The 13,277-nt window shown below is 35.3% G+C and overlaps 1 protein-coding gene across 1 annotated transcript in view; it reads left to right on the top strand.

Moving 5' to 3' along the window:
- LOC125646091 (sulfotransferase 1B1-like) overlaps positions 1-3,677 on the top strand; it is a 5,270-nt gene extending 1,593 nt beyond the window's left edge. Inside the window, exons 2-6 of the mRNA XM_056145551.1 lie at positions 782-956; positions 1,870-2,187; positions 2,358-2,461; positions 2,692-2,875; positions 3,249-3,677. Of these exons, the coding sequence (XP_056001526.1) occupies positions 782-956; positions 1,870-2,187; positions 2,358-2,461; positions 2,692-2,875; positions 3,249-3,352 (885 nt within the window). The 3' untranslated portion in view covers positions 3,353-3,677. The remainder of the gene's footprint in view (positions 1-781; positions 957-1,869; positions 2,188-2,357; positions 2,462-2,691; positions 2,876-3,248) is intronic.
- The last annotated feature ends 9,600 nt before the right edge of the window (positions 3,678-13,277 follow it).

The raw sequence follows: 13,277 nt of genomic DNA on the forward strand, positions 1-13,277 counted from the left end.
AAAACGGGATTATTTAAGCTTCTCCATCGTCAACTTCCCATATTTATGTAGCAATATTGCAGTATCAGCAGGATATGGTGTTTATATCTCTCAACTGATTCGATACGCAGATCTTGTTCTGAATATGATCAGTTTTTAAATGGAGGTAGGCTACTGACAAACAAATTGATGGTACAAGGGTTTTAACAATCTCGTTTACAATCTGCATTTTGCAACTTCCATCGTCGTTATAACAATCTAGTTTGCAATACAACCTATCATTGGGATCAAATGCTGTCTCACGTTCTTAACACCCATATTTTGACCACGGATCACGCCGTTTAACGGATCACGATATAGGGCTCATGGCGGGTATGACCGGTCTAAAGGGGATGCTAACTCTTCCTAGGGACCTGACCCACCCCTGGTATATCGAGGGGTCCGTATTTGCCCGACTCTCTATTTTGTATTGCTTATAGTACTTATGAAATTGATCACTGTTCGTTATCTTCACCTTTCATGAACTAGTTTCTTGGAGCATGCACGGAAAAAATAGTGTCTACAGAAGGAAGGACAGACATACAAACGGACATGCTGATTCCAATACATCCCCCAGCATCGTTTGCGTGGGTATGATATAGAGTTGGGCAAACACGTACCCCTGGACATACCATAGGAGGGATCAGGTGCCAAGGAGGAGTAAACATCTTCTGTCGACCAGTCATATCCGCTGTGAGCTATATGTCGTGATCAGGTGTATACGCCTTATTCAAGTATGTAAAAGATCATTTCTATTTTTAAGATGAGTAGGAAAGATATCAAAGATAACAGCGGCAAGGTGGTCATGCAGGTTGTGGAATATGATGGATTTATGTTTCATGTCAGCACCATGGGGCACATAATGGAACAACTGAAACAGTTAAAGGATATGTCATTCAGGGACAGCGATGTGTGTGTGATTTCATACCCCAAATCTGGTTGGTGACTTGCTACTAATATTTTTGCATTTACAGTGCATGTTTGGCATGGGCTGAATGTTTATTACAATGTAACGAGTCCAAACAATAAATGATAAGGTTGAATTATTGAATGTCAACTATCTAGAGAACTGTATTAATTTCTAGCTAACGTTACAACCGAGTTGGTATAACTTTATGAGTATAAAATTTACATAAATCATTTAGAAATAATATCTAACAATGACTAAGTACACATGATTAATTAAATGTGGATCGTGTGTACTTACTCATCATATATATATATTTTCGGCGTTCTAATTTTTCTTTACTATACTATTACTTGTGTGGATATATATATATATATATATATATATATATATATATATATATATAATGTGACCCCTTCTACCTGTTTGAGAAGATATTGATTGTAAAAATCATCATTTATATTTGGGGCATTTTTCAATGCTGAAATTTGATCCCACCACTTGTCCTAAATAAGAATTGTACATAAAACATATTGTACATTCCGGATCATTTTTAATGTTGAAATCTGGCGTTACCAGAAATCATTACTATGTTTACCTGATCAAGATACGGAACTCACGGTGGGTGAGACCGGTCAACAGTGGAAGCTTACGCCTTTTACACACCTGATTCCACTTCTAATGAGTCCAAGTGTCCGTGTTTTCCCTACTCTCAATTATGTATTCTTAATATGAGTTGAGATTGATCCCTCTTCGTTATCTTTATCACCTTTTCGCTATGTTAAATTAACAACAACAAAAAATCTGTAACAAGTTCGTCCCTTGCAGAAAACACATTCATCGTAAACTGGTGACTACATAGATATTTCAGCATCAGGTATACTCAATTTATCAATAGAATCATGCATCTATTGATATCTAGAAAATCTGTTTCATCTCTGTAGGTACGCATTGGTGCTGTGAAGTGGTGCGCATGTTGAGGAATAACTCCTCTGAGTACCACGACATGCTACACCCTCTTATAGAAGTGTTCCCCGTAGAGAAACTTAAGCAGATGTTCGATGGTGTTTTTGTGTCCCATTTGGCGCCCCAACACATGCCGAAGGATTTCATGGAAAGGAAATGTAAAATAATCAACATCTACCGAAATCCAAAAGATGTAGCCGTATCATATTTCAATTACGTCAAGAAAACAAAATCTGGGGAGTTGATGAAGGACATGGAATTTGACGTCTTCTTCAACCTGTTTTGGACAGGACAACGTAGGGTTTATTTTACATTAAATCTTTCATTGTTGAAAGTCCATTGGGAACTTCATTTTGCCTCCCGCTTTGAAACTTATAAGGATCGTGGAAATGTAATGAGAAACTTATTCCTAGTTTTTTGTAACTAAGACGATTTTCTACTTTGCTCTGTAATGTATACATTTCAGTTCGTAGTTGTCCCTGGACAAAATATATCAAAGAATGGACAAATTATAAAGAGGAGAATCCATCACATCCTCTCTTAAATCTCTGCTACGAAGACATGAAAAAGGTAACAACTTATCCTTACAATCACAATTGAGATGTCTTTCTCGCGTATGCATACACGTGACTTTTTATTTATATCTGATACAGAATTTTTCCAAACGGCATGCCATGTATTCGTATAGAATAGGTGAACTTCCTCCTTTTAACAAAATAAAAGATATCAAAAGAAGTTATGACAAATTTGATAATTCATAATTGTTAATCATCCTCTTTTAAATTGACTCTCATTTTTAGGACCTTAAAACACACGTTAAAAAGATTGCTGACTTCCTGGAACTACACACAAGCGACGAACTCGTCACTGAAATTGCAAATGCGTGTGAATTTAAGGCAATGTCTGCTTATAAGAACAGCAACATCCCTGCGTTTATGAGCATTGTGACTGATGTCAAGGATGAAAACATATTCTATAGGAAAGGTAATCAATCTAAATGCTATTTGAACATCTGTCAGTTTTACAAAATATGTACTATCCATTTCATTGATAAAACAATCTGTTCTTCTTTGTTTTCTACTCGTTTCCTCTATTATATGTATGTGTATAATGCACAAATCCATCTGATTGTATTATGTAAGTTAAAACAGGGATTCATATGTCCTGTTATTTTGCATTTTTATAGTATTGTAAGATGGGTCACTGATTTAGATCTTCATCGTTTCGCATTCAAAGTGAAAACATGAATGCAAATCTTGAATTTACGCATGATCGTCTGATAAAGTAAATATCAAAAACCATCATTAAGGGATTGAATTCATGTTGAAGTCATTTAACACCATTTGTGTGGTTACAGGTGAAGCAGGGGATTGGAAGAATTGGCTGAAGGTTGCCCAGAGTGAGGCAGTGGATGCAGCGGTTGAGGCCGCAAAGATTCCTCTGGACATCAAGTACACCTAGAGAAAAATGAGACATTTCTAATAGGGAAAAGGAGAGTTTAGAACTTTAGTACACATGGAAGGTGTGTCAAGAAAAACATTATACGGAACTATACAATTGTCAAACTGCTTTAACATTACATGTACATCGGAAATTTTCAATCTAATCCAGAAAAAATTGGAACACAAGTGTTATATATTATTTCGTTTGAAATACATCTTATTGCTGTACTGTTATATTTCAATGTAACATTTAAGTCGGGCTATTGATATAAGGAGCCATGTTGCATGGAAATACACTTCAAATGTATCTTTTGCATTTTATTGAATAGTATATCTAAACTGAAGCATTTGTTCTTATATTTGATATATTTCTACACAAAGACATTGACGATGCATGTATAATTGAATGGAAAACTTATACGGTACCAATTTTGATGCACCAGATGCGCATTTCAACAAATAATGTCTCTTCAGTGATGCTCAAGCCGAAATTTTGGAAATTCGAAATAACAATAAACTTGTAAAAGCTAAGAGGAAAACTAGAGTGCCAGAAACTAGAGCCAAATTCGTCCAATGATCAGAGCTATGCGTGCGGGAGATATAATCCTTAATTTTGAAATGAATTTCTAAATTTTATACCAGCAATTAAATATACGTCCGTATTTTCAAGCTAGTAACGAAGTACTTAGTTACTGGGCTGTAGAGACCCTCGGGGACTAACAGTTAATTAATGATATATTTTATTATGAAATGTTCTTTATACTTCTATAGTGAATTCTCGAATCGTCACCTCAATTCATCACCATTTACGGTATAACGCCGCATTTTTCCAAGAACGTATTTCCTATTACTTAAAATTCTCGTTAAAACGTCAAATTCGCTATCGCCATTTGCCACGGCGTTTTTATTCCAAAATTCTATTTCAAAGTGTTGATTATTTCCATAAACCGCCATGGATGCACGTGATTAGTGATGCCTAAATTGGCCATTTGTGATCTCGGACGTACACCAGGGTAGAAAGATCCCAGTTTTAAATAAACAAGATACTTACTTAATATAAATTGTAATCTTGATTTTACGTCATAAAAAAATCTTTCAGTTTAGCTATGGCTTCGCTAGGAAAGAGGTTTCTGTTGAATTTCAAAAACTATAAGCAAATTATTGCATACCACGGAAACCATCCGAAATATACGGAAGAAATCGCCAATTATTTTACTGTTGTATGGACAATTCCATAAAAGAGAGGACAATGGGCGATATTTTGGCTGCAAACGATCAAATTATCGTCGACCTTTGTCTAGGTAATGACGGTTCTTCTGCCAGGAAACAGTCATGCAGTGCGCTAAATACCGACACTGGACAATGTTTTTCAATGACTTGGAACCTATTGTGTATATGTCTCTCCTACGTGTATTGTTTTAAAATGAAGTTTTATCATTGATAAACTATTTCTTTTTCTTTTTCTTTTTTTGCATATGCATCAAATCAATCTTTAATTAGAGAGAGAGAGAGAGAGAGAGAGAGAGAGAATATATTGATAAACTATTTCAATCATGTTAGAAAATTTGTAAAAAAAAAAAAAAAAAAAAAAAAAAAAAAAAAAAAAAAAGGTTACGAAGCAATTTTACATTAAAGGGAAAGGCAACCCAAAATATTTTACATGATAAATGATAGGATTGATAATATGATAAAGATTTGTCATACTATTCTGTTGATATACGGCCTAGATATGCTTCAGTATTAATTTGAAAACGTTAAAAATTGAAATTCTCGCTATCTATAGAGGCTGCCATGACGTGGAACTCTTTTGTATTCAAGACGACAAAAATCAATAAATTTGACGTCATACCGTCTGTTCCGGTTTTGATGAGATTCTAAAATAATGTGCATGCGGTAGACTTTACGAATAAATACGTTGATGCCTTCCTGTCAAGCGGTTAATTACACTAAATGCAATGGGGAGATATGAAAAAAGATTTTTTTTTTTTTCGAAATTCCCGACCCAACCAAGTCATTTGAAAAGAAAAGACTACGTAAACTGTGGATCCATCATTTGCGTAATGACAAGTTGAGGTTCGAGACATTTGTATGAAGAACCGTTTTCCGTCTGCTTGGTCTGCGACTCGACTGAACGTCTTCTTTTCTCATTTTTTTCTTGCGAAAGAACGGGATCAAATCTATACGGTGCAAAACTTAACTGTTCGTGACATGTCATGTTTACAGTGCTACTGATGACATATACCGGAACAGACGGTCTGAAGTCATAAATTAAACATCAATGGCCGCTCTCTTAGCGGCGGGTTATTTAAAATACATGATAGATTAATATTGAATTAATTGTTAGGCAAGGATTTTTGTCATAAAATACTGTCATTTACGGTATCAGTAAGTAATACTTTATTCATAAAAGCAACAATGGGGTTAGGGTTGCCTTTCCCTTTAAGTTTGTATGAAAAGTCAAAATTAATCTTACATATACAAGAATAGTATCTATTTCTCCCCCAGAATGGCGGGAATTCAATTCATCGCCAAATTCGTTATAACGCAATAAATTCAAAAGAACAAAAGGTGGCGATTTATCGAAAGTTGACTGTATTTGATGTAATTTGAATATGTGGCGTCATCAGCGTTACAGAAGTCTTCTTGATAAATACTGTATACAGTAGGTGTTTGCATCCCGTTTCATTTTCGCCCATTTTGTCTTCATCACAAATGGGTGAATTTAAAACTGAACGAGTATCAAGTAACCAAAAACACATTGGACCAATAAATCCCATAACTCCTATCAGGATTACTAATCAGATAGTTGGGCAAACATGAACCCCTGGACACACCAGAGGTGAGATCAGGTGCCTAAGAGGAGTAAGCATCCCCTGTCGACTTGTCACACCCACCGTGAACTATCGTATTGATCAGGTAAACAGAATAATCCTTAGTCAAAATCAATGTGTCAAGAAGAGCCTAACAACCGGACTAAAACAATGATAGGTTATATTGACAAATAAGCTAAATGAATAGATACGACCAGATAAATTACATTGAAATTATGTGTAAAATTAGTATTACAATATTATATACCTTGAATTAATATTTACCTGATCATATTTTCAGAAATCTGTACCAACCTTCTTCAAAGAGTTTAAAATTGAAAAGAAAGCAGCTGATATTGGGCCATGTAAGGGGAATAACTATGTTAAACAAATGGGTAGTTATGTATAAATATCACTAATAATATGAGATACGAGTAACATAGAGCTGAGATGAAGGAAATAGGATGAGAAAATATTGTGAACAACACTCAGTTACTTTTATGAACACTGTTTTGATTTCACCCTTGGGATCTTCTCCAAAGTGGTCTAGAGGTAGATCGTTGGTCCCAGATGTGGACGGTCGGGGTTCGAATACCGGCCACGACAGACATAGGTCGTTAAAACAGGTAATGACAGTTCTATCGCCAAACATTCGGCATCAGGTGTGAATGTCACGGGTCCTCGGAGCTGACCGTCCCTAAGGAAGGATTAGGATTTTGACATCTAAAATTTTCCCCATCTGGGAGAAATCATGCTTACAATACCCTGAATGCTTTCTATCTTTAGTTACGTTTCTCATTTACTACTTATTCAGTTTTCAAAATATTTTCTTGCTGTGAAGTTGATCTAATGGAGTCAAAGGTCATTGCTTGTAAATGCAAGAATATGGAATCAGAGAATGAAGTGGTAATTTACCACGACATTCTCTGATTATCTTCTAATCATGTCTGAATAATCACAAGAATACATTTATGGAAGGTTGCTTTCTGGAATTTTTCAATGCATCAAATTACATGTATTTACTAAAACGATGTGAAGATAACGAACAGTGATCAATCTCCTATAAAGAATACAAATTAAGAGTAGAACAAGTACTTACGAACTGACTGTATTTACAAATTAGATCATTATAAGAACCCCATAAATTGCGAAAATCTGACATTAATTAAACCAGACTGTTGAAACGCCTATAATAGCATATGTCAGTAGCCTGCCTCCATTTGAAAATTGATCATACAAAGAACAAGTTTCACGTATAATAAGGTAATAGACATAATCACCGTATACGGGTGATAATGGAATGCTTCACAAATATTGGAAGTTAACAATATAGAAACTGAGGTCCTCGCTTGTCAGAGGTTCGTTATAATGAATATCTTTGAAATACTATGGTACATGACAATCCCCCCAAACTTTAAATGCCTGGATATTAATTATTAACTTGGGAAACAAATAGATCTAAATAGATTCATATATTTTAAGTCGTGCAAGACAGGGGCACACATCTCACAATGTTTTTTATTTGGTTTTGGTCAACCATATTTTTAATCGATGGTTAAAATTACAGTTGAAGAAAAAAGTAATAAGATAAATGCCAGAGTTATGTACTGCTGGCACTACATAAAAACTTGTGATAAAGAACAGTGGATGCTCCTAATCACATTCTTCAAATGCACCTCTAGTGGCACTAAACTATATTGCTGTTGTAATGATGGAGGCATGTGTGTAAAAAAAAAAATAATGACTATTTTCTTAGTTCCGGAATCCTTTCTCAGGGATTCCATGTTCACTAAATTCCATGAAAGGTGAAGATAACGAAAAGTGATAAATCTGGTAATACCTAAAAGGAATACAAAATAGAGAGTTGGGCAAACGAGATATATTAGAATCCTCATATCAATTACTGTGTAATCCGAAAAAAGCAATATGGGGCGGAAGTAAGGCATATTCATTGAGTCGACTTGGGTAGAGAGCTACTCCTTGGTATTGCGTCCATCCTGCGGATTTACCGCTTCACTACAACCCTAATTCATACGCACCTGAATATAGTTTGATTGGTAGTACATGTATATGTTACATGATTTGTTATGAAGTCCTTATTCATCAATGTTTTAATTGATAAAAAAACGGGTACCAATTACTTCAGTATCAAAATGGGTTGAGAATGGTGATCTGTTTAATGAGATAGAATGGAATAAAATATTTGAGCTCCCCTTTAAGGTAACAAAAGGGTCGAAGTATCAATGGTTACAATTTCAAATACTTCATAGAACAATTCCTACCAATAATTATCTTTTTAAACTTAAATTAATAGACTCCCCCATTTGTACATTTTGCAAAAGTAACATAGAAACAATTGATCACTTGTTTGTAGAATGTTTTGAAGTAGAGGAGATCTGGTGTGCAATTGAAGACTGGTTTCTCAATAAAATTTAATAAACCAATTATATGTGATAGACAAGCCATACTATTTGGCAAATACAATAACAGAAACTTATACAAAGTACAAAATTTACTAATACTTATTGTAAAGTATTACATATTTACAAGTAGGTATAAAATGGCTCCAAAACTAAATGTTTGTGCTGTCAAAAAACATATCATTGATAGATTTTATATAGAAAAATCTATGTTGCTAAAAAGCTGTAAATATACTGAATATGAGAAATACTGGCAGAATATATGTGATTTGCTTTAATTATGTACAGTTAACAAATAACAATTGCTTTATATGAAATGATTGAGACTGATCAGTAGACCAGGCAAAATTCTTCCCCTTACTCTCTCTCTCTCTCTCTCTCTCTCTCTCTCTCTCTCTCTCTCTCTCTCTCTCTCTCTCTCTCTCTCTCTCTCCCTGTCTCTCCTTCTCTCTCCCCATCTTTTCGAAATTAAATACCTTTCACATTATACATGTACATATGCACTCCTAAATATACACATATATGTTTGTACTTGCTTGAAATCTGTATATACTATATTATCATGTATTGTTAATATGTAAATGTTTATTTATTGTGAAAGCAAAAAAATAAATGAATTACAAATTACATTGTAATTAAACTGTGAAAAAAAAAATTGAACATTTTGAAACAATTCTTTTCCGGTAAGGTAAATACATATATCCATGTATTTTCATGTTTGTTGCTTGGTAAAATTGAATTTAGATCATATTATACATACAGAAATAAAACATATGCCCTTTGAAAGACTGTACGGGGTGTCTTGCTTGTTAGTAATGATATTGTTAATAGTGTATTTCTCATCATTTCAGCTGTAAATCAAAATGAAGATGGCTGCTAGTAAATAATAATTAATGATAAAATTATAATTTGGAAGGGTGTAGTATTAATTCAGTTCAGACCTTGTGTGCCTGCGTGTTAGCTACATCTACATGAGCTAGTATGAAAATGATGCATGCATTTATTAATTATATATTTGCTTTCATCAATACAAAACTTACTTCCTAAAAAAAAAAAAAAAAAAAGTCCTTATTCATCCAATCCGACTTCCAACTCTCCCCATTAAACATATTATTATTTCAATAGACTTCATATGCCTTTCATCATTATTATTTGGCTAAGTTTTGAATATCTCATACATACCTTTGTTAATCATGCTAATAAATACTAAACTCAATGAAAGACGTGCAGTGTCTGCATTCACATCCGCAGTCCAATGTTCTCCCAACTGTATTCAGTTGTAAACCTGCTAGGTCGACGCCTGATTCTGAAATATTTCCACATTTTTTTCACAAACAATATATGCATTCCATTGACGTTATTAAGAATTTTGTGTAGAGCAATGATTTTATTTAACAAGGTGAAGATAACGTACAGTGATCAATCTCATAAATCCCATAAATAATACAAAATAGATAGTTGGGCAAACACGAACCCCTTGGCACACCAGAGGAGGAGTAAGCATCCCCTGTCGACCGGTAACATCCGCCTTAAGCCCTATATCCTGATCAGTTAAACAGAGTTATCCGTAGCCAAAATCAGTGTGCTAAGAACGACATAACAATCGGTATGAAACACGTCAGACAGCATTTGACCCAATGATAGGTTGTATTGATGAACTAGATTGTTATAACGAGCATATAATTTGGAAAATGTTGGCTTCAATTCAGACTATTGAAATCCCTGTACCATCAACGTGTTTGTCAGTTGCTTGCCTTGATTTAAAAACTTACTATACGCAGAAAAAGCTCTTGCATATCGAATCATTTGGGAGATATAAACACCATATGCATGTGATAATGGAATATTGCTTCATAAATATGAAAAGTTGACGATCGAGAAGCTGAAATCATCCCGTTTGTCATACAGTTGAGTTGTCAGTTTGCCATCCATGTCTACTTTCAATAGAATATTTAAGCATGAAGCAGAAGTAGACAACTCTGTGGTGTCTTTTATTTCAAGTTCATAAGGATATATCGAATCGACATATGAATGGAAATTATTATTCTCAATAGATAATACGTCGTCGATATATCTAAATGGCGAATTGAAAGCCACAACAAGCGATTTTTTCTTCTCACATAAAAGGTTTAGAATAAATTCTGCTTCATAGGAATATAAAAACAGGTCAACAAACAATGGAACACAATTCGTGACCATTGGAATTCAAACAGACTGTTGGAAGACCTGATCACCAAAGACCACGAAGATGTTGTCAATGAGGAACTCTAGTATATATTTTTCAACTTCAGAGTATTTATGCGTGAAGTCAGAGTGATGTTTAACAAAGTAATTCTTTGGATGACTGATCACTAGATATGAGTGTTTCCGTTTTCCAGTTTTGTTGAAGAAGCAACTGCCTATGATGTCAAAAAGTTTAATCTTTAATTTATTGTGAGGAATGGTCTTGTCAAGTGTTGAAAAATCATATGTTTTGATGTTATTATGGAATCCGGATAGGGCCACGTAGTTCACTATCGCACCATCGCACCATCGAGGTTCGGGTCGATGGTGCGATGACGCGATTATGCGATGACGATGGCGCGATGGTGTGATTACGATGACGCGATGGTGCGATAGCGAGATGACGATGGTGCGATAATGCGATAACGATGGTGCGATGATGCGATAACGCGATGCCGCTTTAAAACATCGCTACATCTTCATCGTGCAATCGCACCAGCGGCATCGCATCTTCGCCAGCGTACCATCGCGTCATCGCAGTATCGGTCCATCGCACTATCGCACCATCGTTATTGCATTGTCGCGCCATCGTACCATTGTCATTGCACCATCGCACCATCGCGTCATCATCAATGCGCCATCGTCATTGCATTATCGCGGCATCGCACCATCGACCCAAACCTCGATGGTGCGATAGTGAACTAAGTGGCCCTATCAGGATTCCATATGTTATTGATTTGGAAAAAGTTTTGCGATTTCTAGGTTACCTAAAGTTCTTCAAAAAAAAATTTGAATCCACATTTTATTAACACCACTTCTGGCATATGTAGTGCAGAGTAAATTTGAAGTTTCCCTTTCACAGCTGTTAATATTTTGGTGAGGAGCAAAGATAGGGGCTTGATAGTACACTTACTGGATACAGCAATGTATCTTTGTTTGTAAAGGTTTTATGTAGTTTAGGAGTCCAGTACAGGTACAGTAATTCATATTCATTTGACCCATGGATTGGGATATTAAATGTGTCTAAAACTGAAGTATGGTTGTGAAGAATTTCATCTTTTGAAAGGACGGTTGGAGTATAAATTCGATTACCAAAAGTGGAATTAATGCCAAGTTCGTTTAAAATACAGTTGTAAGAATGAGCCTTACAAACAAAGACAATGTTGTTACAAGCTTTGTCAGCTGGAACCAAAACATATTCCTCATGTAACCTATCTAATTCTTTTATCATTTCTGGTTTACTAAACACAGAAGGATAGATGGTACGTACTTTGGTTTTAATATGTCTAATGTGGGATTTCAATATTCCTCTAATGCAAGGTGAAGATAACAAACAGTGATCACTCTCATAACTCCTACAAGCAATACAAAATATATAGTTGGGCAAACACGGACCCCTGGACACACCAGAGGTGGGATCAGGTGCCTAGGAGGAGTAAGCATCCCCTGTTGACCGGTCACACCCGCCGTGAGCCCCATATCCTGATCAGGTAAACGGAGTTATCCGCAGTCAAAATCAGTGCATTTAACCCATTCTGACAATGTATCATGTTCTTCTTTCTCATATATAGCCGATCGTCTGGCATAATCTTCGACAAAATTCAATCAAATGATTTGGCATGACGTCATCTGGTACATTTTGTAATACATAATGCATTTTATGCTTTGATAGGCGGATCAATGTAAAGCTTATACGGTACCAATTTTGATGCACAAGATGCGCATTTTGACAAATAATGTCTCTTCAGTGGTGCTCAACCGAAATGTTTGAAATCCGAAATAACTATGAAGTTTTAGAGCTAAATATAGCCAAAAACAGCGTGCCAAAAAAGTGGAGCCAAATTCGTCCAAGGATAAGAGCTATGCATGAGGGAGATAATCCTTAATTTTGAAATGAATTTCTAAATTTTATTACAGCAATTAAATATACATCCGTATTTTCAAGCTAGTAACAAAGTACTTAGCTACTGGGCTGTAGAGACCCTCGGGGACTAACAGTCCACCAGCAGAGGCCTCGACCCAGGGGTCATAATGTAAAACTTATACGGTACCAATTTTGATGCACCAGATGCGGATTTCGACAAATAATGTCTCTTCAGTGATGCTCAACCGAAATGTTTGAAATCCGAAATAACTATGAAGTTTTAGAGCTAAATATAGCCAAAACAGCGTGCCAAAAAAGTGGAGCCAAATTCGTCCAAGGATAAGAGCTATGCATGAGGGAGATAATCCTTAATTTTGAAATGAATGAAATAAATCCCCAAATCAAAATAGAATCTCTATTTCATAATGAGTTGCAAGTACTTGATATATCATTATTTCGCACATGATATCGTTGTATCAGTGTTAGTGCTCTAACTTCTAACTGTTAATGCTCTGTGCACTTACAAGTAAAAGAAAATACGATTTGATTAACATCGAGAAAAAATCAAACAAAGGTATTTTCTTGTGCACGTTTTATTCCGTTGATTGTCTATTTCATAGAGGGTCA

Source organism: Ostrea edulis, chromosome 7 (genome assembly GCF_947568905.1).
Source record: "Ostrea edulis chromosome 7, xbOstEdul1.1, whole genome shotgun sequence".
Lineage (NCBI taxonomy): Eukaryota > Metazoa > Mollusca > Bivalvia > Ostreida > Ostreidae > Ostrea > Ostrea edulis.